Source organism: Melospiza melodia, chromosome 12 (assembly GCF_035770615.1).
Source record: "Melospiza melodia melodia isolate bMelMel2 chromosome 12, bMelMel2.pri, whole genome shotgun sequence".
In the NCBI taxonomy this organism is placed as follows: Eukaryota; Metazoa; Chordata; class Aves; order Passeriformes; family Passerellidae; genus Melospiza; species Melospiza melodia.
Genome location: NC_086205.1, coordinates 10,962,375 through 10,988,518, shown reverse-complemented (window position 1 = coordinate 10,988,518; position 26,144 = coordinate 10,962,375). Strand labels below are relative to the sequence as shown.

The 26,144-nt window shown below is 44.3% G+C and overlaps 1 protein-coding gene across 2 annotated transcripts in view; it reads left to right on the top strand.

Annotated features, from left to right (window-relative positions):
* Window positions 1-18,436, top strand: part of EPHA4 (EPH receptor A4) — a 105,387-nt gene extending 86,951 nt beyond the window's left edge. The window contains exons 12-18 of one of the 2 annotated variants that reach the window (XR_010029156.1): window positions 3,360-3,421; window positions 3,954-4,163; window positions 6,669-6,818; window positions 9,173-9,366; window positions 12,608-12,763; window positions 13,048-13,921; window positions 16,126-18,436. Coding sequence is in view for 1 of the 2 variants with exons in the window: in XM_063166790.1 (XP_063022860.1) it covers window positions 3,360-3,421; window positions 3,954-4,163; window positions 6,669-6,818; window positions 9,173-9,366; window positions 12,608-12,763; window positions 13,048-13,162 (887 nt within the window). In the remaining variant the exon portion in view is untranslated. Of the gene's footprint in view, window positions 1-3,359; window positions 3,422-3,953; window positions 4,164-6,668; window positions 6,819-9,172; window positions 9,367-12,607; window positions 12,764-13,047; window positions 14,022-16,125 lie in introns of those variants that run through there. The other variant, XM_063166790.1, reaches the window with a different exon arrangement.
* The last annotated feature ends 7,708 nt before the right edge of the window (window positions 18,437-26,144 follow it).

The following is a 26,144-nucleotide window of genomic DNA, read 5'->3' as shown; positions in this document are numbered from 1 at the left end:
GTGTGCTAATTTCACTCTGCAGAATTTACCTGGATGATCTTTTTGTTTGCTTTGTTTGGGGTTTTTTAAGCCTGACTGTGCTTTAGAGAGTGACAGTGCTGGCTGGGTGCTGTCTGTAGGCTAGAGCTGAAAATGCAGCTGTGAGACACCAGTGCTTGGGTGTGAGCTGACAAGGTGCCACTGCCATGGTGCAGGCATTGTCTGTGCCCAGCTGCCCTGGGGACCATGGTGGCAAAGCCTGGCTCTCATTGCTAATCCTAAAAGACTCTCTGGGTGTTGGGGCTCATGCTCAGGGTGAGCATGGAAAGCAGGCAGTGATCTTGTGAGCTGCTGTCATAGTGGACTTTGTGAAGCTCACCTTCTGCAGCATGAGGAACATGAAATGCAGGGTATTAATAGTGGGAGCAATTAAAATTTGAGATGGATGAAAAGTTAAAAAGTAAAATATCACTAGAGGAACAAAGTACCTCTCATAAAAGGTTATCAAAACCATCAGTTCCACTGTAAAACTCTGTCCCTCTTGAATGTCAGTGAGAGCTGATACTTATTCTGCCGCTTTTGTTTCTGGAAATCTTACCCCTGCTCATTTGTGTTGCTGTCTCCTGGTCTGCCTTCTCTCAACAGTTGAAAATGGCTCATACAGTGTGTGGCAGTTTGCTTTTAAAGGCAAAGAGCAGTTTGGACTAATTTTGGCCATCCTTTACTGAGAGCCTCGCTCAAAACTAAAATTAACATACCCTCCTCCGTTTAAATTTGGAAGGTCTGAGTGTCTCTCTCTGTGATTGTTATAGCAAAGGGAATGTGATCAGGCCACAGTGTTTGCCTCAGACAGTGATTCTTTTAGCACCTCGGTAAAAGAAAGACAACAGGGGAATCTTTGTGTTGCAATCCCACTGGAAGCCCCTGAGCTGCTACAGCTCCAGCACTTATAAATGGCCGTAGGCATTTGCATAATGCAGTTGTCAGTGAATTAAAATGATTGGGAATTTTCACCCAGGGGGGAGGTGGCGGGGTGACCTGGCAGTGCCCCGTTCCTGGCTCCCAGTAAGTGATGCTCCAGCAGCAACACGGCTCCGTTACTGCCAGCTGCACTCCTGGGAAACAGGGCCACTTAAGAGCACATTTATCTCCATTTCTCCATAGGTTTGCTGAATGCTGTGATAAATGGATGCATTTAATAAACTGAAAATTAAAATGTGAGATAAATAGTGGTATAGATGGGGGTTGAGAGAGGCAGCAAAAAACCATGAATAAATTATTGGCTGCTAGTCAAGTACTTTAATAATTGACTCGCTGATGGTAACTTCTCCCTCGTCTCTCTATCCCCCCTCCCCTGCTAAAGAAGTGTCTGAGTAATGAAATTACATGTTAATGCACTGAAAGAGTCTTCCTTTTTTCCCTTCTACGTTGACATAGTATCTTTTGATTGAAGAAGGTTAATTAATACTCATTTAGCTGTATTTGTTCAGTGGAAGGGTGGCCGTCGCGGTTGCAAAGCATAAATGAAACAGTGCCATATGCAGATTTGGTTGAAGTTTTTCCTCTTTCTACCAAAGAATGCTTTCAAAGGTGAATTAGAGGGAGGATGATGTTTAATCACATCCTTTTACTTAAGGATGTGCTCAGCCAAGGTCATTCAGCCCTTCATCCAGAGCACTTTGCTTTATGCAATACCGTTGCTTCTCTGCAACATTCAGTAATGGCATTTCCCAGGTGTGCTGGCTTGCTTGGGACCAAACCAGTAATAATTTGGATACCAGCAGGGAAGGGAAGTAAAAGCAGGAGTAGTAAAAGGCCTGTAAAGGGTAGGTTGGGACCGGAAAGGTGAAATAAGTAATGATGAGTGAAATAAGTTATGTATCACACATGGATGTTGGCCGAAGTGAAATGTGGTAAAATGTTCCTACAGTCAGTCCCTATAGCATATGGTTTTCTAATTAAAAAAAGGTTACTTCAGAACCAGAAATCCCTGACAAATGATGAGAAAAGAATCTTGGTGAAAGATGCACTGAGGTAGAAACTATTAGGGGAATGTTAAATGCTGCAACATTTCACGGTAGGGTGATTTTTAGAGATGGCTGTTCTGGAGCAGATCCTTGCTGGTGACAGAAGCAAGGAAAAATTAAATAGTTCTGATACCTCCCATGCCAAGATGCAGTTGAGCTATCTACAGTCTGGGTGACCTGGCCTTTGAAGCCTTCTCTTTCCCTATGATGTTCCCTTCTTCAGACCTGCTCCAAGAAGTAAAAGCTGAGTTTCTCTGGGACACCATCTTTTATTTAGGAAGAAAGCCATAGTTCCTGTAGGTAAAGCACAAGAGAGAGGAAGGTTTGCTGTGCCAGACAGCACTGATTGTCAGGTGCTCACCTTGAAAGTGCTCATCTTGGGACTGGGCTTTTGCCATTCAACCTTTGATGAGTTACTTCTGTACTTCTGCCATTGCTCTTTTGAGATCTTATCAGACCTATTTCTACAAATACCTGTATGTCAAATATCAGTAGGATTTAACTCCATGAAATAATTAGTGTTCCTTGCATGCACCTAAGTGTTCTCAGTTTCAGCACTGTGTGATCTTTATAAAACTCTTATCAACATCAAGCATTATTAGTGTATTTGCTGTTGTTTTAGGCAGGAGAGTGCCTAGAAAGCATCCCCCTGTCAGTAACATTGCATTTCTCCTCAGGTTGCCCAGCTTGGCCCCTGTTGCAGCAGGAGGAGCCGGGTGCTGCTGAGCTCTGTGCCCCCTGTGTGACACAGGGCTCTGAATCATTTTGCCCCTGGCTGACTTCAGGAGGCAAATGGCTTTGGCTCATTTATAAATAACGAGAGAAACACAGAATTCAAGTAAAGGACAGTGAAGGTTGAAAGGAACAGCCTGCATTTTTCATTCTTGAATTCAGTTGTCTTGGAATACTTTGTAGCTTCTGGCAGCTTCCAACTTGCCTAAAGCATTGATCTTTCAAAAAAGACAGAAAGACCAAAGCATTCACGAATTCCATTTTCTGCTCTGCAAACAATATGTAATACTGAAGATTTTTGTCAGGTTTGGACAGATCTTTGTTTCTTAGTTCTCAATTATCAATTCACATATTCCTTAGGGAACAGGAGCCACTTTAGTTAAAGACCTTGTCAATGAATCAACCAAAGGGTTAACCTTCCAAATGGGCCCATTAAATGTTTCTGTCCTGTAATATTTCATCTCTTGCTTCCCACAGCTGAGGCATAAGCTTGGTGCATTTCAAATTAAATTAGATTGTGTAAGCCAGGTGTCTTGGCAGTAAAATCATGTGCAAGCCATTTTTATCCCATTAACATTGGTGTTCATCAAGGAATTGTGTTTTTCTTTCTGCACACTCTAGGTAAGCCAGTAATGATCATAACTGAGTACATGGAGAATGGTTCCTTGGATGCCTTCCTCAGGGTAGGTGATTTCTTCAAAAGCTAAGGAGATTTTATACTGGGAAACATATTTTTCTTTTTCTTTCTCTTTCTCTTTTTCTTTTTCTTACTGAAATTTGCACTGTTTTAAAGAAATTGTTTGTACTTGGGAAATTCTGTTTTCTGGTGTTACTTTTATCGAAAACCAGAATTAATATAAAGTGGAAGAATATAAAATAAATGTATTTTTAAGATAGCAGGATTTTAAATAATCCATGTTTAATGTGAACAGTTCTGACTTGCTCCATTTTTGAAAGCATTGCAGTGCTGTAGACTCATTAAAATCAGATTCATTGCAAACAGGATACTGCATCACTGAAAGCTGTGACAGAATCTCTGGGTTTTTGCTTTACTGGTGAATTATAGACCCTGGTGAGGGGAGTGAGGAAATAACATTGCATTTTATTGGAGAGAAGATGAGAATCCGCAGCTCTGCTCTTTGCCAATTTCAGCAGTGGCGATAATGTAGCTTTTAGCTTAATGCTCTGTGATTTTGCTGCTTTCCCCATACGCAGAAGAACGATGGCAGGTTCACAGTCATCCAGCTGGTGGGGATGCTGCGTGGCATTGGCTCGGGGATGAAGTACCTGTCTGACATGAGCTACGTGCACCGCGACCTCGCTGCTCGCAACATCCTGGTCAACAGCAACCTGGTCTGCAAAGTCTCTGACTTCGGCATGTCCCGCGTGCTGGAGGATGACCCTGAGGCAGCTTACACCACACGGGTGAGGAGGGAAGCAAAATGGCCATGTTGTCGTGCCTGCATGTTGGTTTTGTCTGACTGTGTGGGAGGTGTCAGTGGTTTGTTTTAAAATAGTCTCAGTCACAACTGAAAACCTAAATCACAGCCTAAAAGTAAACATTGGCCCAGGCTCCACAGCTCCTATAAATTGATGTGCTGTTGCTGCTACAGCAGTGGCCACAGCAGTATTTCTTTTCTGACGATGTGACCCATGTATTCCTCTTGTTCCTTCATCATGATGCAGCACGTGACAAGAATCTGGTGCCACAAATTAGGGCCTAGACTTCTGCTCCTTCTGATATCTACAAACAGGGTTTCCACGTGGCTGCTCATACTCATGTTTGATACAGAAGGTGTAGACACCCCACAGAAAAATTAAAAAGATGCACCCACTTTTGCCCATTACAAAGCCAGTCATAAATTTGACCTAATTATTTGGACTGGGAAAACTCTTAGGCCTGCATTCCCATTTTTTGTTTCTTTCCCATTTTATCTATATTTCAGCATCCCACTGCTGGGTAATTTTGCTAAAGCCATTTTAATATGCTGCACAAGGAATAAGGCTAGTGCAAGTATTCTGGCCACAAAACAACATCCCAGCCATTACCAGCCTTTGTACCAATACCTCTGATATCAACATGCACCTAAAGAGAAAAATTTGGTTTATAAAGTCTCCTTTTTTAATTGCTTCTTTTCTTCGTTTTTAAGTATCTGCCATTCTCCATCTGTTCTCCCCAGTGCTGAGTTTGTTTGCAGCACTCAGATCTTGCTGTTTAATCCCAACTCTCATCCTTTAATGGATTCACAGCTCATTACAGGGAAGGATAGACTCCTGTAGTATTAAATGCTGGCCAGCCTTGATTTCTCTCACTCATAAGGGTGGCAAGTGGAAGAAGCAGAAGCAGAGGTTTGAAAATCAGTATTCAGGGAAATCAGAGTTTAGACAAGCACAAAAGAGCAAGACAGAAACGACTGAAAAGCTTCTCTTTGAATTTAGCAAGTGAAGATATGGTATTGTTGGCTCTCAGGAGTAAACTAGAGAGAGTCAATGACATTTGCTTTGCAGTCATTGTCTTCATTTGGTATCAGTAATGAAGGATCAGGGATATTTGGATTAACTCCACTGTGCTCAAGCAGCTAAATATAAAGAGCTTATTGACAATTTTTAGAGTGACAACCATGTATAAACAATGTCAGTGCATCTGTGTCTGAAAGGAGGAATAAAGCTTTTGCATAACCAGAGAGGCTGTGATTGAATGCAATTTTTAAAGCAACATTTTTAAAGAAAATGATGTGTTCTGCTCCTGTTAGTAACTCATTAAAGTGAGAGCATCTTGTAGTCACCAAGGCACATATTGCCACAACCTGACTCACAAAGGGCCTGATGCAAAGGCTGAAGCAGCCAGGGGAAGGACCCCTTTTGATTTGCCTTGGCTTGGAACCAGTCCATATTAAACACTTGAGAGATATAGTAGAACAATATACTATTAAGTATGCACACACTGCACTCGCTTATGGATAAAAGCTATCTAGGAGATGGCTGGGAAAAAAACTACCAAAATAAACTTAATCAAAGAAGCATAAAAGCAAATGAAAAAAAAATCCAAAAACCTTTGTTCAGCTTAAGTCATTCCCCAGATGGAACTGCAGGAAACCAAAAGCTCAATTAAAAACACCTTGCATATTAGCATAAACAAAAGGAGAAATCTCTGGCCTGGGATCACTCAGCTAAGGCAAAATCAGATAAACAGGATGGAGTGAGTTCCTTTTTAAACAGTGTAGGACCTCAGTGGCCCAAATCAAATGGCCAAGTGTTTTTATTTGTTTAAAAAAAAAGTATTGTAAGGAGAGGCAGATTTCTCCAGCAGGTATTAAAAGCAGCCTTGTACCCTGGTTTGGTGTTGAACTCGTCCTCCAGGGTCTGGGAGAGCCCAGAGGCTTGCTTGCCTTCTCACATCTCTGGCAGGAGTTGGGATATTGCCCATGGGAAACACCACTGTATTCATAAATCTTCCCAGTTTACCCTCTCTTTATTTTACCTTTTTAAAAAGCAAAATGTTTATAATGCCATTTTTCTGAAACAGGCCAAACAGGTCAGACAGGCAAGCAAGGAAATAGTAATTAACAGCATGCACTCATTTGTTTTGTCAACTAAATCTCTTATATATACTTTGTAAAATCCCTGGCTTGTTCTCAGGCTTCAGCATAGCCCTGAGCAGAGATCTCTTGGAGGGCTGATAAAAATACATTTAACAATTTACTGGTTCTCCTCCTGGTGACTGAAGCAAGCAGATGGGCAGCATTGCCTCCTGGTTGGATCTGACAGCTTTATGGCGAGCAGGAGAGAAAGTGGCTGCGTTTTTCAGAAGGGTTCTGGAGCTATACACAAAAAACCATGTGATTTTTGTACTTTGAATACACAGAACAGTGTCAGCCACACACAGCACTGCATTGGCTCACCAGCCTGTGGTTCTTTCCCTGGTGGCAGGGGGGCAAGATCCCCATCAGGTGGACAGCGCCCGAGGCCATCGCCTACCGCAAGTTCACCTCGGCCAGCGACGTCTGGAGCTACGGCATCGTCATGTGGGAGGTGATGTCCTACGGGGAGAGGCCCTACTGGGACATGTCCAACCAAGATGTGAGTGTCCTGCTGAGCTCCCCCTGCCCGTCCCCTCCCCGTGCCTTCGTCTTGTCCTTAGATGTCTGCTGATGTGTTTCTGTGGCAGTTGCTATGTAGCTGTAAGATGGTTATTCCAGGCTTTTAAAACAATACCATGGCTGGTAGACTCTTGTTTTCTCAGGGAACCTCTCTGGAACTAAAGTTCCTTGAGTACTTCAAAAGCTTTGTCTCAGCTCATGGAATAGGGGATTCTCAAGTTAGGGTCTATACACAAGGGTTTATTTGGTTTGGCCTTTTAAATGTGAAAAAATAGCAATTAGAGAAAAATGGAGGAAAGGGAAACAAATATATTTAAACCGTCAAATAATAATACTGTCAAGAGAAGGAAGATTTGAATGTTCATATTATATCTTGAGTTTACTGAATATCTTTGAGAGAAAAACAAATTTGATTTGGCTTCCTATTGGTATTTAATTCTTGAAGCTCCACTATGCTTATAAGTCTTCCAGGTGATTTTATTTCTTGTAGGATATCTAAATCAACACATAGGAAATCCAGTTCTGATTATCAGTCAGAGCATCTTTGTGACAATGGCATAGCTGCCCCCTGAGGCCATTAAAAAGCAGCTTTTGTAAATGACCATTCTTAAATTATGCATGTCCTGTTTAACCATACCATCTGGACTACTTCAGTGTGATCCAAGAGGGACTGTGCACAATGGCTGCTGTTCCAGAAGAGTATTTAATAATAATGCTAATAAGAGCTTTTGCTAATAGAATTTTTATTAAATGGAAAAAAAAAATCCCACTGAAAATGAGGCCTAGATTATCCATAATTCTTTTCCCAGGGGATTTACAAGCAAGTAAAGGAAGAAGAAAATGGTAATCTGAATATACAGCCATGGGAGTGGTTAAGGCACTTTACAAATCATCTGCTTTCTTCTGTAGAGCTGAAAGTTTTCAAAGAGTGTCTAGATGTGGATGGCATTTAATCTAAATGGGAGATATAATTTTAATTTCCTTCTGATGTGAAATGTCTCTTCTGGCACCCAATCTTGCCTTCCTTTTGCTAACAGGAAGTCATCAAGACTTAGCAAGAAAATAAAACACCAGATGTGTCTCGGTTATATCAGGCATGTCTGCACAGCACAGTGGAGCTCCCTGCAACAAACAGCTGCTTTTATTAGAGCTGTTTATGTTAGGCTGGTGTTCACTGAGACTGTGCACTGCTAGACCACGTTGAAAAGCTGGCTCGAACAAGACAGGGAAAGCCAATATTACTGTCTGTGCACACTCTTTACATAACATAGCATAGACGTGCCTTTTTTCTTCCTTAATGATGGCAAGGGCAGTTCCTCTCACAACAAAGCAGGAGGGGATTTCAAATTATACTCAGTGTCTGTTGAATCAAGAGAAATCAAAAGTATCTTCATACTTCCTGGAGGAGTGAGAGCCACTTTATTTGTGGTCACTGAATAGCTGCTAATAATGCAAGCATATCGCTCACCTTTCCTCCCAGTGGATTTCAGCCACTAATTGGACAAGTCCAGAAGGAGAGAATTTAGTGCAATTCAGTCTCTGAGAGCTCCTGGTCTCTAGTCTCATGGTGAGTCCTGCCAGCAGTGTCATATTGATTAATTCAGATCTGAAGGCTCCTGGGTCATGTCCCTGTCATGTCAGAATTGAGTTCTGGTTGTGTCCCATTCTCCTGAGAGAGCTAAGAAGCCATTAGGGCCTCTGGAGTGCTTTTTAGAGGGTTTGAAGTGATTTCAGTCTGAGTTTCTCTGGGTTCTGTTAAATATGAAATACATACTTTCTGTAAAGCTGCACAAAAGTGTTCCCATCTCTGCATTTCTTGGCTCAGACCATACAGCAGTGGGGGAACAGGTTCTCTGCAAGGCCTCTCTTGTTGACAGAGATGAGCTAGCCCAGGAGGACAGGGGGAGGGAGTGATCTGCTGTACCTTAAAAATTATGGGGAAAATACAGTCTCAACATACTGCACCCGAAACTGACTGATAATAAAGACTTGCTGTAGAGCTGTTGCTTCTCCAGCCCTCTGTCCAACGAGGCTGGTTGCTTATTTCTAACCAGGGCTCTTCTGTCATCCCTGTATCCCATGTGCTTTTTTGTGACAAATTGCCCTGCTGTATCTGATGTCTGCTCTGGGTGCACTTTCAGTTTTGAGTTGCTGAGGAGAAATGACAGTTCTGAGACCACCAGCTGTCTGAGTCTGAGTGCAATTTTCCACGTTGTATCGCTTAACTGGGGATTTGTCACCATAGTCTGGACAGCCCTAGGATAAGCCTACTCTGCTGGTGGACTGAGCAGGGTGTGATGTTCTCCAATGTCTCCCTGACTGTGCCGTTTGCAGGTGATCAAGGCCATCGAGGAGGGGTACCGGCTGCCCCCGCCCATGGACTGCCCCATCGCGCTGCACCAGCTGATGCTGGACTGCTGGCAGAAGGAGCGCAGCGACCGGCCCAAGTTTGGCCAGATCGTCAACATGCTGGACAAGCTCATCCGCAACCCCAACAGCCTCAAGAGGACAGGCAGCGAGAGCTCCAGGTCAGCCCTGCTCTGGGACAGACCAGGGAGCCTGGGGAGGTGGCACACGGAGTGCAGGTGGCACACACGGAGTGCATGTGACACATGGAGTGCAGGTGGCACACGGAGTGCAGGTGGCACACACGGAGTGCAGGTGGCACACACAGAGTGCAGGTGGCACACGGAGTGCAGGTGGCACACACAGAGTGCAGGTGGCACACATAGAGTGCAGGTGACACACGGAGTGCAGGTGACACACACGGAGTGCAGGTGACACACGGAGTGCAGGTGAAACATGGAGTGCAGGTGGCACACACAGAGTGCAGGTGGCACACACGGAGTGCAGGTGGCACAGGCGGAGTGCAGGTGGCACAGGCGAGTGCTGGTGGCACCCACGGAGTGCAGGTGGCACACACGGAGTGCAGGTGGCACACACGGAGTGCAGGTGGCACACAGGCGGAGTGCAGGTGGCACACAGGCGGAGTGCAGGTGAAACACATGGAGTGCAGGTGGCACACACGGAGTGCAGGTGACGCACAGAGTGCAGGTGGCACAGGCGGAGTGCTGGTGACACCCACGGAGTGCAGGTGGCACACACAGAGTGCAGGTGGCACACACGGAGTGCAGGTGGCACACACAGAGTGCAGGTGGCACACCCGGAGTGCAGGTGGCACACACAGAGTGCAGGTGGCACACACAGAGTGCAGGTGACACACATGGAGTGCAGGTGGCACCCACGGAGTGCAGGTGGCACACACAGAGTGCAGGTGACACACATGGAGTGCAGGTGGCACACACAGAGTGCAGGTGGCACAGAGTGCAGGTGGCGCACAGGCGGAGTGCAGGTGGCACACACAGAGTGCAGGTGGCACAGGCGGAGTGCAGGTGGCACACACAGAGTGCAGGTGACACACACGGAGTGCAGGTGGCACCCAGCTCCCAGGGCCAGCCTGCACAGCAGCCGCTGCTCTGCGTGGATGAGCACAGGGCTTTGCTGGCTCTGTGTGGCCCCCAGGGCACCCAGGCTCAGCCCTGCCAGCAGGAAAGGGGAGTGAGCAGAGCTGTGCTGGATCACACCAAGGCTGAGAGAGTTCCCAGCACAGCCTTAAGCACATCCTGACGCAGGCAAGCTCTGCTGAAAAGCAAAGTTTGCTGCTTCTCTTTCCCCTTCTCCCCCTGGTGAAAGGGCTTGAGTGGGTAGGGTCACCTCAGTCAGTGCAGCTAACAGGAGTGATGTGGTTTTCTGCAGGAAAAGCACATCATCAAGTTTTATAAACCCTAAGATTTGTGTAGGACTTGCAAATGAGCGTTGCAGCATTACAGCCAATGCCTCCCGGGCATTGGGGAAGGTGTGGATTAATTTTTATGTGAATTTGAATTTAATTTTGTGGAAAGCCAGTTTCATGTCTCCACCGATCCCGCGTTACATTTGTTTTGTTTGCTAAGCATGGTGTACCTGGTACGTGCAAGAGAAGTGCAGCAGGAAGGAAAACTCCCAGAGTTGTAGGGTGAAACCAAAATAGCTTTGTTGGGACAGATCAGCAGTTTGTGTAAGCTGGTGAAACACTGCTGAAGTAATAGGAGCTTTACTGATCTCTACCAGCTTTGGTCCATTTTTTCCAAATGTCTCTGCTTTGTCAGGTAGATTTGCTTACAACAAATATGGGAAAAAAGTTTAAAAGAAACAAGGAAGATAAGAGGAAAATGTTTTTTAGTAGGAGGAAAGGTACAAAAATATGCATTAGACAATGCAAAATTAAGTTTCTTGAATCAGTGGGGGAGTAACAGAGATTCTGTCTTACCCTCCAACAGAACAAGATCCTTTTTTAAGCTTGTATGTCCCTTTGTGGGTCTTGCTTACAATGTATGTCACCAGAAGAGGGATCATTAACCCTGTGAGGCCACTATCACCACCTCTTCCAGATTGCCCTAATCGCACTGGGAGCCTGGCAAAAATGTATCCTCCCTTGAGGTTTAAATAATTTGCGTGGTGAGAATCACAGTATGATCTGCTGTGATAATTTGGTTGAAGAATCACAGTATGAATGCCTCCATTTTTGCTTTCTTTTCAATTTAAAGGTGGTCTTTGAAAATATATAGGTTTTCCAATAGTTAATAACCTGTTCAAGGTCATTGCCTGTGTATGTAAGCTAACAGCCTATTCAAGGTCATTTCACAGTCATGGCTGTTTATAAATATTTTTTTGTCTTCAGAATAGGAATTTCAAATATGCATATAACATTATTAATATATTACTTTATACATAAAGCATAATTATATAAATAGGTTATCATCATTGGTCTTGTGTTAGATAATGCAGTAAAAGAGTTGAACCAAGTATTGCCAGAGTGTACTCAATGCCTCAGGCAAGACCTAACCGTGCTTTTGCACACCTTGTCTTTGATGATGTGCATTTTCAAATAAATTGCTAAATGATAATTGTTTTGATTAGATAGATAACACAAATTTATAGTGCTTTAATGAAACTGTGTCTTATGATATACATGAAATAGTAAATGCAATATTAATAAGAGAAGAAAATGTTGTAAAAATAATTATTGGCAAAAGTGTGCTAGGCAAAATGAGAAGCACATTCCAGAGTGCAAACAAAGATCAAAGCTGGTGTGATTCCTACCACTCCTGGCACGCACTCAGTCAGGAATGGATTGATTAAAGAGGGGATTAACTCCCTGCTGTCCTGAGTTTGATTGAATGCACTGAGCAGACCTGGCTAGAAACAGGAGTTATCTGAACCTGCCCAGAGTTTTGCCCTCCAAACCAGTCTGGCAGGGTGTGAGCTCCCAGTTCTTTGCACATACTTCAGCAGTGTTTCTATAGCTGCTGAGCTGAAGTCTGACACATGCAGGGCTGGCAAGGTCTGGCATTGCTGCCCATGAGATACAGACCCAACAGGCCAAATGCCTTCCAGCATTGCCATCTTCTTTGTTCTGGGGAGTAAAAGCTTTTTCTGTGAACTTGGTTATATCTAGGATGGAAATCATAAGCTGTATTGTGGTTCAAATTAGATCTCAAACCAAAAATAGAAACCTCAGGTGAAATTCATTCTTAGCAAAAACTGGCCCATTCCTTTGCATCTTGTTCAGTTTAGATCTGAGTTGATGTGCAGAGTTTCTTTGGGCACAGCATCTTGCCCTTGCTTTCCCTCATCATTGAGGTTAATTGTTGCAGAGACCAAACTTGGGTTTGTGGTTTGTGATCCAGCTGACACCATTTCTCTGTCCTTTCACTGTTTGGCATCCAGACCTAGCACAGCCCTGCTGGATCCCAGCTCCCCCGAGTTCTCGGCGGTTGTTTCTGTCAGTGACTGGCTCCAAGCCATGAAAATGGAGCGATACAAGGATAACTTCACAGCTGCTGGCTATACCACCCTAGAGGCTGTGGTGCATATGAACCAGGAGTAAGTACTCGGAGATATAGCAAAAAACCTGGTAAATCTGGATTTAATCAGCCTCTCTTGCTTTGTGCTGCATATCATTACACTCATTAAAGGAATGGAATGCCTTTCATTTGGATGGAGGATAACTTTAAAATGCCTCCACAATGCCTCCACTTATTTAATTAAACATTTCTGTACATCTGCTTTTGCTAATGCTGCTTGTGGTTGACTCTTAATATTTTTCTCTGCATCTCAGCATCTGAGCCACCACTCTGAGCCCCTTGTTGTTCTCCTGCCTTCCACAGGGACCTGGCCAGGATTGGGATCACGGCCCTGGCGCACCAGAACAAGATCCTGAGCAGCGTCCAAGCGATGCGCACCCAAATGCAACAGATGCACGGCAGGATGGTTCCCGTCTGAGCCAGCACTGAATAAACTCAAAACTCTTGAAATTAGTTTACCTCATCCATGCACTTTAATTGAAGAACTGCACTTTTTTTACTTCGTCTCCTCGCCCGTGGAAATCAAGATCTGCAGCGTTGCTTGATGTACAGATTGCGGAAGCAGAGCGTGTGTTGGGAGGGGGCCTCCAGATATGACGAGCCGTCCTTTGAAACCAGACCTGGAACAAATGGTTTCTTGGAACATGCTTCTCTGTTGATCAATGATATGTAAAATACATGTATCTATATAAATATAAAGTCACATTCAAGTTTTGATGCTATGTTTGCTGCCAGATACTGTGCTTAAAAAACAACAGCATTACTTTCCTTCTCCCTGTGACCTGTAGGATTACAACCATAGTGTTTTATTTGTGGGTGAAACCACCATTGTGTATCTTTCACTGGAATGAAGAATCTGCCCTAGGATATTCTTTGCAGACTTGATGCATCACTAACACCTTGCAAAAACCTCAGTGAGAATATCATGTGGCTGATCAGTGCCTGCCAATTAGTGATCTACCCGTTTATGGGCTTGAGATGTGAAGTGACCCACCTTGTGGATTACTGGGCCAAACTGGACTTCTGGGGAGGTTCTTGGCTGTTGTGCCATGCTGAAGCCTGCCATTGAAAGACTTTTGTGACCATCTTGCCAGTAGTCAGCTGTGACAATCGTGGCTGTGGAGCTTTCAGACTTCTTTTCTCTTTCAAGAAACTTACTCCCTTTGCCTCACGGAAGGTCAGTGGAAGTACTGTGTCCAACATATTCATGGTGCTTTATTTTGTAAGCTGTGCTAGGATTTCACCACTGTTGGGGGAAAATAAAAACTGCTGTGGTATGTGTTGTTTGGGGTTCCTAACTGGTTTGTAAGAATCTCTGCTGGTTTCCCAGACTAATTGCTGAGCCTTTCCCATTGTTTGCTCTATTTGATGGCAGTGAAAATTGCTCTATCTCAAATTGCTCTCAAGCTGTTGCCTGGTAGGGTGTGCAGACAAGGTGTAGGAGTGTCTTGGGGCTCAGCTCAGTGCTGAAAGCTTGACCTCAGTTCACACTGAGAGCCCTTATGCTGTGGTTGGAAAAGCTCAACATGAATGGATGCCACAGTGTAAAGTACAAATAGTCATAAAGGCACTGAGAAGAACCAAAGACTTTTCCTGCATTCTCATGAGCAGCAGTAAAAGCAGCATTTGGGTTTTAGAAAGATGTGTTTCAGTTGTGGTGTCAGTGGTTTTATGGGAAAGGGAGCAGATAAAAATGGGGTAGAGCATGCAGCCTTGCAGGTTTTGTGCAGTTTGGGTGTCAGACAGGGTAACAGCTCATGCACCGTGATCCTGTTGGATCAGTTGTGGGAACCAAGATACACTTTGAAAGCCAGCCCTGTAGGGTGGGTATCCGGGATTATCAGGGCAGCTGTGGGTGTGTGAGTGCCAGGTGCAGACTGCACAGCTGGGGCCTGACACCCCTCTGCAGGTATGGCCAGCAAGAGGGAGCATGGAAAAGCTGCCCTCTGCCTCCTCCAGGGAACAGATGGGAGTTGGGTGACTGAAAGCATGCCCTGGCTTGCCAGGTGGAGGAGACTGCTATGGCAATGTGGTTGTCCTCAGCAGGTCACACAGGATAAAGCTTCATCCAGTAAAGCTCTGAACACACTGAGGCTTGAATTTATTTGTCATGAAGCTTTTATTACTCTTTTTGAACAGAGTATGTAAGTTAGATTCTTTAAAGTCCTTCTGAGGACCAAAGTGATGAGATGACCTTAGAAAAAAGACGGGCCACTTATTCTGTGCTGAGCAGGAGGAGGATTTTCATGACATGTCCTTTAGAACTGACATTGCATTTCAGCTGTGCCAGGCACAATGTCAGAAAGGTGAGATTTATCGTTTAATGGCACTAAGACTGGTTCTTTAGTCTATAATATTTTGGTCCTATTCCACTCCTGACAGCAAATTCAGAAATGATTTAGTGGCTTTATAGGTCAAACTTTTTTAATAATTGAGTTTATCCTAAATCCAAAACAGTTCACTCAGTTGGACAAATCACACAGACTGTATTGTCACTCACATCACTTTTTTTGTCACTCTTAACAATAACTTGCTGATTTTAACCACTAACTCTCCCTCACTCCCAACTCTCTCAGAGAACAACTTGTTCTGAATATGAGATGCTAAATTTGGACCCTGTCAAGTCATGACAGTTCAGTATAAACTGTTCTGCAGTATTACTTATAAAAGCTTTTCCATTTCAAGAAATTTAAGATTTCTTTTAAAAAATCTATTTAAACCAGCATGTTTTAATGTCACTTTGCCAGGCAACATAAGAAGTAGTTACTCATCTTAAAGACCTGACATTTGTACTTTCAGGAGGAAAAAATTCTTCTGCCTCTCAAGTGCAGAGATACTTGAAGTTTCCTTGCTGTAAATCTGTTGCGTTCTGTTGAGATCATCTTTTTTATCTAAAACCAAAATACACCCAGTTTTCTGGCCAGTTTGTTAAATTGCTGTCTTGGAGTCTAGTAGTGGTAATTCAAAACAGTGCAATATTTTCCACACAAAATGGAAAACTGTGTCCCTATAGAATGAAAACTGTGAAGGCAGCTCAGATGCTGGGTTTTCAGCACTGCCACTGGTGGCTGTGTTTCCTGTGAGATAAAATATGGCCAAGGAGGGGCATCCACTGGAATGTGATTTTAGCTTGAAGAGAGCAGATGGAGGGGAAAAAAAGGTGGCCCATGTAAGTATAGATAGAAAGATAGACTGGTTGATTACATATCTGTATGTAAGGTATGCCATGGAAGCAAGACTTTGGAATAGTGTGAGGGAAGGGAGAAGGACAGGGAAGGCAAAGGGTTCCCACCCTTTGAGCATTGCCATTTGGGCAGGTTTGGGCGTCTATCTTGGAGCATGTGGTTTAATACATTTAATTTGGGTTCTCTTTTTGTGCAGGGAAATGGATTTTGCTTTCACAGCCTCATAGCCCATCCTGTTGATCACATTGACCCTGGAGGAACACAGAGCAGACATGAAGCCTTCTGGACCCACAGTTGCGTCTTCCATAGCACTGATTCTGGAAAACACATGCTGAACAGTCATCAGTCCCTGAAGAGAGTGTGACTTTTACTTTCTCTTTTTTTTTCCTGGGCCACCCACTCCGTTGTTTTTCTCCACTGAGCGATAACTGACTCGTTAAGACTCAGCACCCAGTTGTCACTTGAGGAATGTACTGTGTCAAAGCCCTGCAGACTTCTGGATTTTGTTTTTCCTCCTCTTCTGCTTTCTCTGCTTACCTTTGGTTTTATTTATATATTTTGTTGTTGTCTCTCCTCATTCCTCTGGCTGTCACCGCTGCATCCCGGACAAATGAAGGTGACAGAGCACTACACATCTTACCATGGACGCCAGGCCAGGTGCCACAGCAAAGAACTCAGTTCCTGTGAGCTGCCTGTGTACATTGCTGAAGTGACATTTTACACTAAAGGTGCCATTGCAGTGATATAAATATATTTTTTTCCTTGAATGGATAATGGATTATTATCTCCTCCGAAAGGTGCGTACGTGTGCTTGTGTGCGTGTGTCGGCGTGCAAGTCACCTCCTGTGTAGAACTGCCTGTGAACGTGCCCCAAACACCTCTGTCCTGTGAGACCAGGCTGATAGCTCATGTCTGAAACGATAACAAGAACACACACATTAAGAAAGTGTTTAAATTTCTGTATCTGTAAGTGTATTTTTTAGCTGCCACACTAACGTTGTTGAGTAGTTCAGCAGCCTGAAACAGGGGCAATTTCAAGTTAGTTTTGGAGTAATGGATGCAGGATCTAAAGGGTGCTAAAGGTTCTTGTTAAGTGTTTTTTATTTGTACTAGTGCCCTGCTCATGACCAAGAACAACCAGTTTCTCAGTGGCAAGGTGGTGGAGGCAACACCTGCATCTCCATCCACTGGCAATCCTGAACTGAATTCTTACGTAGCCTTTTTTATCTTCAAAAATAGGATTTTAAAGACTTGTTGAATGCTAGCAAATATATGCAGTTCTTCCATTCACAGAAGCACCTTGCTCTGTGTGCAACGTAATAATCAGAACACTTCCCTGGTTCCCAGCACAGATAAGGAACAAAAATGCAACAAGACCTGTAAAGTTAACAGTTAGCAGAGTTGTGCAGTGTGTCCTGTTCCTTGTGCAGTTGAAGGGCAGTTGAAGAGCAGCAGAAGACAGACACTCCGTGGCCCAGGGAGCGTGCTGGCACTGCCTAGGAGAGCTTGCAGTGTTTGGGGAATTCACCCTGGTGTGCTGTGGGGCAGCTGGAGAGGAGCTGAGCCCCTGCACCCAGGGACACAGGGCCACCAGCAGCAGGCGGGGGACAGGTGGCCGTGCTGCCCACGTGGGCCAGGGGCTCTCAGGCACTTGTGGGGTAGCCTGGGCACTCAGCCCTGCCCAGAGCTGTGAGCTGGTGGCCTGAGGTTGCTCCTGTTCCCTCTTCCCCCCCTCGCTGACCCTCCGTGGTAATTCCTGCTCTGAAGGAGCAGCAGCAGGGCTGGCAGGGGAGTGAGGGCAGCTGGGCATGGTGGGCACCAGGATGTGCCAGCTGTGCCTGGCAGAGGTGGCCACCACAGAGAGGCTGGGCCACCACAGGCTGCTCCAGACACTGCTGCCCTTGGGGACAGGCCAGCTTGTCCCCCACGAGTGTGTTCAATTGTCCTGCTCGCACACCAATGGTTGATGTTTGTCCGGGTTTCTTGCTGTGCTAATTTTGTGATGGATCTTATGTATTAAAAATATATATGTATAAAATACAAAAAAAAAAAAAAAAAAAAAGCTGGTAAGTAACCAGTAAACAGGACTTAAAAAGCAGTATTTTTCTTTTATGTGACATTTTCATAACCAGAAAAAAAAATCTGAAATACTAATCAGACAAATAAAAAGAGAGTGCATTTATTTTTTTGTATCACTGCAAGTATGTTGGAATATGCAAGGACTGTGTAAATTAGAATGTATGAGGCATATTATAATTTAGTTCATACTGAAAAAATCTAACAGCATTTCTTGGTTCGTGCATTTGAACGATCTCTGGGTTAGATATATAGATTTTTCTATTTTGTTTTAATTTGTAATTTTTTTCTCCCTCCGTGAATTTTAGGTACACATAACTTATGTCATTTATTTATGGTCTTTTATACCTAGTTTGTAAAATTGTAAAATAGCAAACAATGCAAACATTTGCATTTGAAAATAATAAAGTAGTTGCTGTACAAACCTGAAATGGACTATTTTCAATTATTGCACGTTGCTTTTAATTTAGAGTTTATGCACAACAGATACAGATGGAGAATTCAGAGTAACAATCCTGGTGTCTGCCCCAGAGGGGTTTATTCTCTTCAGCAGATTTCAGATTGCCTTGCTTCTGTCCCATGAGCCATGGTGTTTGTGATGTGGGAGGGGTGCTGCAGCCAGGCTGCTGAAATAATATCAGTGATCCTTTCTTGGAGACCAGGTGCTATCAATGGGAAAAACCTACAGGGCCATAATTTTTGCTCTTCATGAGTGGAATTGGCTAGGGGTGGTGTCCCCCCCTGCTCCCCAGCTGGCCTTGCCTAAGGTCAGGTGTCCTTGGCAGAACTCCTGCAGTTATCCCCATGTCCTTTGGGCCAGGCTGTCACCCCTCCTGTGCAGCCATGGCCTTGCTGCTGTCACTGCCCACACTGCTCTGCTCAGGGGCTGCCTTTGCCTGTGCCAGGGGACTTGTGTTGGACACTCAAAAATGCAGAGGAACAGTTTCCATGAGGAGGCTCCCAGCCAGGAACCAAGAGCATGGATGTTGTGCAAAGGATGTCTTTAACTACCCAAGTTACACATGGACACCATTCATGGCAGGCAAAGAAACAATGGTGGCTCTTGTAGAATTTTCCTTAAGATTTTGAGCTATTTGAGGAAGACTTTGAACCGAACGAATTGGGAATTCATTTGGTTCGTTAATGAATGATTAACAAACCAAATGATTTAATCAAATCCAGTGATATCAGCAGAGCAGCACTGTGCAGTGCTGGTGCCCAAAAGCCCTGCTGCTAGCACTGGGTGGGTGTGATTTAAAAGCAAGTTCACCTCAGTAGCTGGGTGAGGAGGGCAGCCAGCTGGGCACCTCAGAGGTGCCTCTGAGGATTCAGCAGTTGGGTACTGAGGGAGATGTTTCATGGCTGGAGAAACAGATTCCATTTCTCACACACAAAGATGTTTCATTGTGAAATGAAAGAAGAACCTTTAAATCTTTTTGAAGAAACTACTGTTTCAAAATGTCCATTGAGGTTTGAGCACTTGGGTCCTTCCCCTCCTTTTGCTGATTCTCTGCTCTTTCCCCCTTTTAGCTCCCAAATCTAAGAAATCATCCTCTGGTAACTTTTTACCCCAGTGCTTTCATTTACTTCCAAGTATATAGATTTTACTGAAAGATTTCCTTGCCAAAAAGACATTTTTTTCTCTTCCCTGCCACTCTTTCCACATATTTATACAGTAACATGAGGCAAGTGAATCTATTTCCACATAAAGCCTATATATTTGCATTTCATTCATGGTGAACATCCCTGTCCTTGATCTGAGCATGGAGTAGTGCAAAAAACAGATGTGGGGGCCACTGTAGACATGTCAGGAAAAAAAAAAATGTTTTCTGACAATTGCAAAGCAAAAAAGAAAAAGGCTTGTTATGCTCTAAATCAGCAACATGATTAAAAGTAGAGCTAGGTTTGAGGCCTTGACCTCAGTTATTTTACCTTTTCTCTTGAAGGGAAGTACCCTTGGGCCATTGGCTGATCCTCTATTGAATGGGTTACAGACCCTGACACACCTTATTTCTGGCAGTGGCCCTGAACATAATTCTTTGTTTATAGGAGCCTCCAAGAAAGTTATATGAATATGTAGACTTTTAAAAGTAAAATTAAAACCTAAAGCATTTAATTCCTACCAGTTTAGTAAAATGTGTTCTCCATGGGTGGATGGAGAGAGTAGCCACAGGAATATGCTATGTTAACTTGCTTTCATACATATACATGTATTTATATATATGGGTCAATTATATCCCAGTAATCTACTGTGGATTACTAGCCTTTCAGCAGACCAAGAAAGATTATATAAATCCTTGTTTTTATAGTTCTCTTGAACTTATTCATTACCCTCTTCTATAAAATCTTGTAATTAATTAAATGGTCTGAGGCATTTTGAGACATTCATTTTTTGAAGACTGTTTTTAAAATTAAAAAACCCCACTGGACAGCAGAACAAAGCCATCATGAGTAACCCAGCTCCCCTCCAGTTTCTGCCGAGGTAACCAGCCTCCCCCAGGGTCAATAAGCATTTATAGGTGTGGGTAGATGCCTACTGCCAGTTTTTAATGATGCTGCTTGGCAGAGGGGTGCAGCAGCTCAGGTAATAAACTCCCACTTCCCACTTGGATTTTCAGCCTTGCACTAAGCATCCTGCTGGTGGAATTACCTAAACTGCACTCTAATCACCTTGGGGAGGGACTTTTCAGAAGCCAACCATGACAGCAAGAAGCCACATGAATTCAGAGGGGCTGGAGAGCTGTGGAGGGGAACCTGCTGTGCTGCCCTGGTGCCTCATGCCCTGGAGCCTGCTGCAGTCTGTGCCCTGAGCCAGCCTTGGAGAGAGCTGCCTCTTCCCTCCTGCCTCCCCTGCTCTGAGTCAGCCCTTCCTCACCATGACCATGTCACTGGGGTGGTGAAACTGTGTCCTGCCTCCTCTCCCAGACACCAAGGTCCGACAGGGCCTGAGCAGGTCCAAGGTGCCACAGGGACCCCAGGAGATGGCTCTGAGCTCACTGCAGGGCTGGGATGAGATCCCTCACTCAGGAACAACATCAGAGGTTGGGCTGCTCAGCAGCTCAGGCTGGACTAATCTCTCTGTTCTGGAAATGCACATAGCACTGGGCATTGGAGGTGCCAGTTTTCAGCAGGTTTAAATCCAAAAGCTCTTTAAGGATTCTAGCCTCAAGTTTTCAGAATGCTGTGGGGGCCTGTGCCCTCTCAGTGCCACATGCCAGTGGAGTCACCTGCAAACTGAACATGTGAGAATTCAGCACAGGAGTCCCCAGGGAGTGCCTGGTTCACCTGCTGAGCACATTAAGTTGTGTCTGAGACCTTACCCAGCCAGCAGATTCACAATGGGTAACAAGCATAAAAGACCATTTACTTCCACCTTTTTGGAAAATTGTAAAAATTATGTTTGAAGAAAGTGCTTCTAAAAAAAGGGTTAAAATTGAATGTTGATATTCTTCCATAGTTACAGAGGCTGCTGGGTTGATTGAAGCAGCAGAAATGAATGGCCTAGGAAAGGTGACACTGACAATTAAGGAAATAAGGATAAATGAGTTGATCTGAGCCTGGAGGTGGTATGAACTGATTTCACTGGGAGTGCCCTGACTTGCATAATCTCAAAGATCTAGTCCTTATCTACGTGCCACATGAAACTTGGGTAATTCTGTTTGTATATTTCACCAGAAAATATATTTTCAATTGTGGTTTGACAATGACTCAAGCAGTGATAGCACATTTAGGCTGGTCTTTTTGTCTGTTGATTTTTTTTTAAATGTTGCCATTACTCATACAAATATTTGAAGTACTTGTTGAACAAAACAAAATAATGGTATCCAACAACAGACAGGAGGGTTTCCGTGGAGTCCTGCAGCTCCTGGCTTTGTCAGCTTCTGTTTTCAGGTTTGATGGCAGAGGGGTTTTATTTGCCCAAATGGTTGGGATTGCAGCATGACATCCTTAGAGACCATTTTTGTCATTTTTGCAGACTCTCCCAGTGCTCCACTGTGCTCCTTGTGCCTGCAGGAGCCCTGGGAATGGCAGAGCCAGGATTAGCAGCCCTCAATAAGCTGCCTGTTGTGTTCTCAGCAGCACCAGCAGGGCAGGGCTGGTTCAGTGTTGGAGGTTCACCCGCACTGATGCTGTCCCACACCGTTTCCCTGCAGGGTGGCTCTGGGGAAGGCAGGCAGGAGAGCCCAAGCAGTGGCAGCTGCTGAGCATTTACAGGCAGCAGCTCCACTTTTCCTGTGCCCAGAGACACTGCTCTCTTTAGTGTGGGTTCAAAAAGTGATGTCTGTAAGCTTTTCCACAGATGCTGCTTCACATTGCACCTGCCTTTTTCTTCACACCAGGCTGCACCCTGTTAGGAGCCACTTTTGACTTAGGCAGAGTTTTGGAAATTATTAGTTTTGGAGCCAGTTTATCACCCTGAACAGGTGGAAGAGATCATCAACAATTTTTAATCAGCTTTGAAAGTGGGTGTAGTTATCCAAGAACAAAAAAGCATTCACCAAGTACTAAATCAAATCAACCGTGGGTGACTGATTACTTTTAGCTTTCTTAATTGATTGACTGTGGCAGTTCTATGAAGGAGCTATTCTGAAACCCAAGGAAATCCACACAAGTGTTTCAATTCTTGGAATAACTTGTAAGTGATGTGTTAAACCTGTGTTTGTCTTCAACAGCACTGTGTGTTATAAGCCAAATATATAGATGGTTGTGCAAGAGCTCTGCTGGAATAATGGGTAGGTTTTTCCTCCTGCTTAGTAACAAGTTAAATGGTGGAAGGCATAGGTTTATGGATCCTTTGAAAAAGGTTTGAGGAGTTTTTCCCAGTTAAAAGCTCCTAGGAGATGCCTAGTAGCATCTAGCAATGGAATTTTCAAACAGAGGCTCCTTTCACCACAGCAAAGTAGCACAAAATCTACCTGCATCTGTCAGTGTGTAAGTGAAATTGCCTTTTACACACACATGTGCAGGAGAGGAGCTGTGTTCAGGCTGGCTGGGGTGGTGCAGCTCTGAGCACTGTGCTCAGCTCCTCAGTGTCCCTGGGGCAGAGCTGCCCTGCTGAGGACAGGCTGGGCTCTGCACTGACACACAGAGTGGGCACACTGCTCTGAGGATGGGGCCTGAGCTCACTGTGCATGGCCTTATCTGTCCCGGGGCTACCCTTCGGACACAATTCAGGCAGGCTTTGTAGCACCAGTGTCAGATTTTTCCTGGTATTTTACCTCACTGACAGCTACATTTACTCACAGAACTGAGAAGGAACCTGTCAAGTCCTGAAGTGTGACTTTCCCAGCAATGTGTTCTAGGGCAAATCATTAATGTCATTATTCTTTTGTTTTCAACACAGTGAGACAACTCCAGCTGGCAATGAATGTGCATAATACACAGGGATGCCTTTGGTATGATACAGAGCAGCCTGTCAGAAGGTGACTCAGACCCAAATAAAGGTACCAGCCCTCATTGAGCAGGGCTCAATCATCACCTTCAGCTCTCAGACCTGGCTGCTGATAGGTTGGAACCAAGGTTCTTGTGGGTTGATTGAGAACTTTTTTAAAAATGCTTCTGAACCTGGGAATTCTAGTCTGTAGTCTAACAATCAGAATCCCTGGGAACAATCACTTTCCCTGTAAAGCGCAGATTTATTCCTGGTTCAGCCCCTTTTTACTAATAACAGGAAGAAATTCCTTGGGAGTATTTTAATAAAAAATAATATCTTGTTGTCATAAAACAATTAAGTCACATGAATATGTTCCTGAGCTTGGCTTGAGAGTTGGGGTGGGACTGTTGATGTATTAAAATGAAAGAAATTCAGTTGGCAAAATTCTTTCTCTGGGGCCACTTTTTACCTGTGAATAAGGGTAGTTTGGTTAAGGAAAAAGACAAATACACTCCTGACATTGGATCTTTTTGCTACCCTGACTGTCAGCTGCATTATTTTTGCTTCCTTCTGTGGATAATACAACAGGTTTTCTTCAACATGCCCTTTTCAAGGTGTATAAAATCAGCAGTGGTCAATGTGCATCTAGCCTTTGCCAGCAATGGAAATTATCCAAGGTGTATCACAGCTGCTGGGCATCTTTTAATTGCAAGCACAATTACACTGCTCCCCTGCTCTTGGTTCCCCAGCCAGCAGCTGCTTGGAAGGGGAGAAAGAACCCACAAGGAGCAGTTCCCTGAGGATAAAAGGTGATTTCCCCCTTTTTGGGCTGGGTGGCAGGGCTGGGAGCTGTTATGGTATCAGGACATGCAAATGCTGTTTCCATAAGAATTAAATAGCTGAACTGACTCAAGTCCCTGCTGGCCTCACTGTGCTCCTAGGCTCAGCCAGGGATGCACCTGAGCCCTGTGTGTCCTGGGACATCCCAAGGGATGATGTTCCTGGGCTCAGATGTTGGGGAGCAGCAGTCCTGGTGCTTTTGTGGTAGGTATGTTTTGTATCATAGCAAACCTTTAGCTTGGCATTTGCTTGAGGAAAGCAGCAAGCAACAAACAAGTGTGGCTTAAATCAGAAACACCTGCAAAATTATGCAGGGTTTGTGTGTGTGTTTTAAATGAAAGTGGGGGCAAATTTTTTCTTGGCTTAGAGTTTTGCAGTTTGTTGAAAAATTACATGGTCTCCATTCCCTCCTTGCAAAGTTAATTGTTGTCAAACCCTGAGCCAACTGAAATAAGCTTTTGTTTCTCACAGTGGAGAAGTAAAGCTGAGCAGGATCTGTTTATGTTCTGAAAGCACACACAGCCAGTTCTGGGGCTGAGCTCTGGTTTGTGTTGCCTTGATCAAAGACACCAGATAGAGCAGCAGACAAAGCCTGGGCTGGGCTGGCAGCAGAGGCAGGAGATGCCCTTGGCAGGTTTTACCTGACATTCTCCTCTCTCCAGAAGCCTGCATGTTTTCATTGCATTAACTGTTCATTACTCCCCTCACTGTTACCAGCAGTGCCAGTGCTGAGTTTCTGCACCAGTGCTTGGGTCTCCATTCCCTCCATGCAGACAGCCTCAAGTCAAGCTCTGTCTGATGAAGTCCTGTTTTATTGGTTTGCTGATTGCTTCTTTACTACAACCATCCCAAATTAATCATACTTCCTGTTCTTCAGCTCCCATTTATATCTGTTTTTTATCTTTTCCATCATTAAACCTCCTTCATCCCTCACTCTTGAATCCCCACTGGTGAGGAGTTTCCCTATTCCCAAAGCACTGTGAGTTCCTGAGACCACAGCAGTCTCAGGGCTGGAGAGGTTTATGCTTGTGACAATGACAAGTGCAGTGGCTTCACTACAGCACCTACTGCCCACACAGACACATTTCAGGGGAAAAAGGAAAGCAGCTCTCCTTAAATTGCTGAGGGAATAAGGACAATGTGCTGCTGGGCACTGGAATGCTTCCTCCCTTTGCTCTCTAACAAAGCATTTGTCAAACCCAGCACGTTCTGCTGTGCGTGGTTCATGTCCTGAGGAGGAATTTGCCCCCCATGTGTGACTGAGGAGCATTATGTGGTATTGTCAACACACACAGGGCTGCCCAGGCGCTTCCAAGTGCTCGCATAACCCAAAGAGCTCCTCAGCGCAAGAAAAGCCACCAGATGATTTTTGTAATTCTAACTCTTATTTTTTAGCCGGAATAGAAATCTTTTTGTTCACTCATCCTTTTCCTTATTGGGTCTAATTTTATTGATTGTTGAACAAACTTGTACTAATGCTAAGCCCTTTCTGCTTGTATTAAAAAAGGGATTTCCATGGGCTTATAAGCTTGCCTTTTTGAATCAGAATGCCATGTTGGTTTATCTCATAATCTTTAATATCTCATTACCAGCAGGAACAGCATATGGAATCTTATACTGAGCAACTGAAGGTCTTGGTTGTGAACAAATTGTGTTCATTGTCAAGTCTGAATCTGTGCAGAAAATCCCCCATGCCTCTCCCATAGGTAGCTGCATGAACTGCATTCATCCTGCAGATGCAATGGCTTGCAGTGCAATGTTTATGCAATGTTTACCAAGAGCAATGTCAGACTGGTGGGACTGGAGCTGCTCTGTTTCATTTGTTCCATTTTGCACCTTTTTCTCTCCTCTTTGGATTCAATTCCTGGGGCTTTGGTTCAAGTGGAACCCAGCTAAAGCAGCTGCCTTTCAGCTGTGCTCCCTTG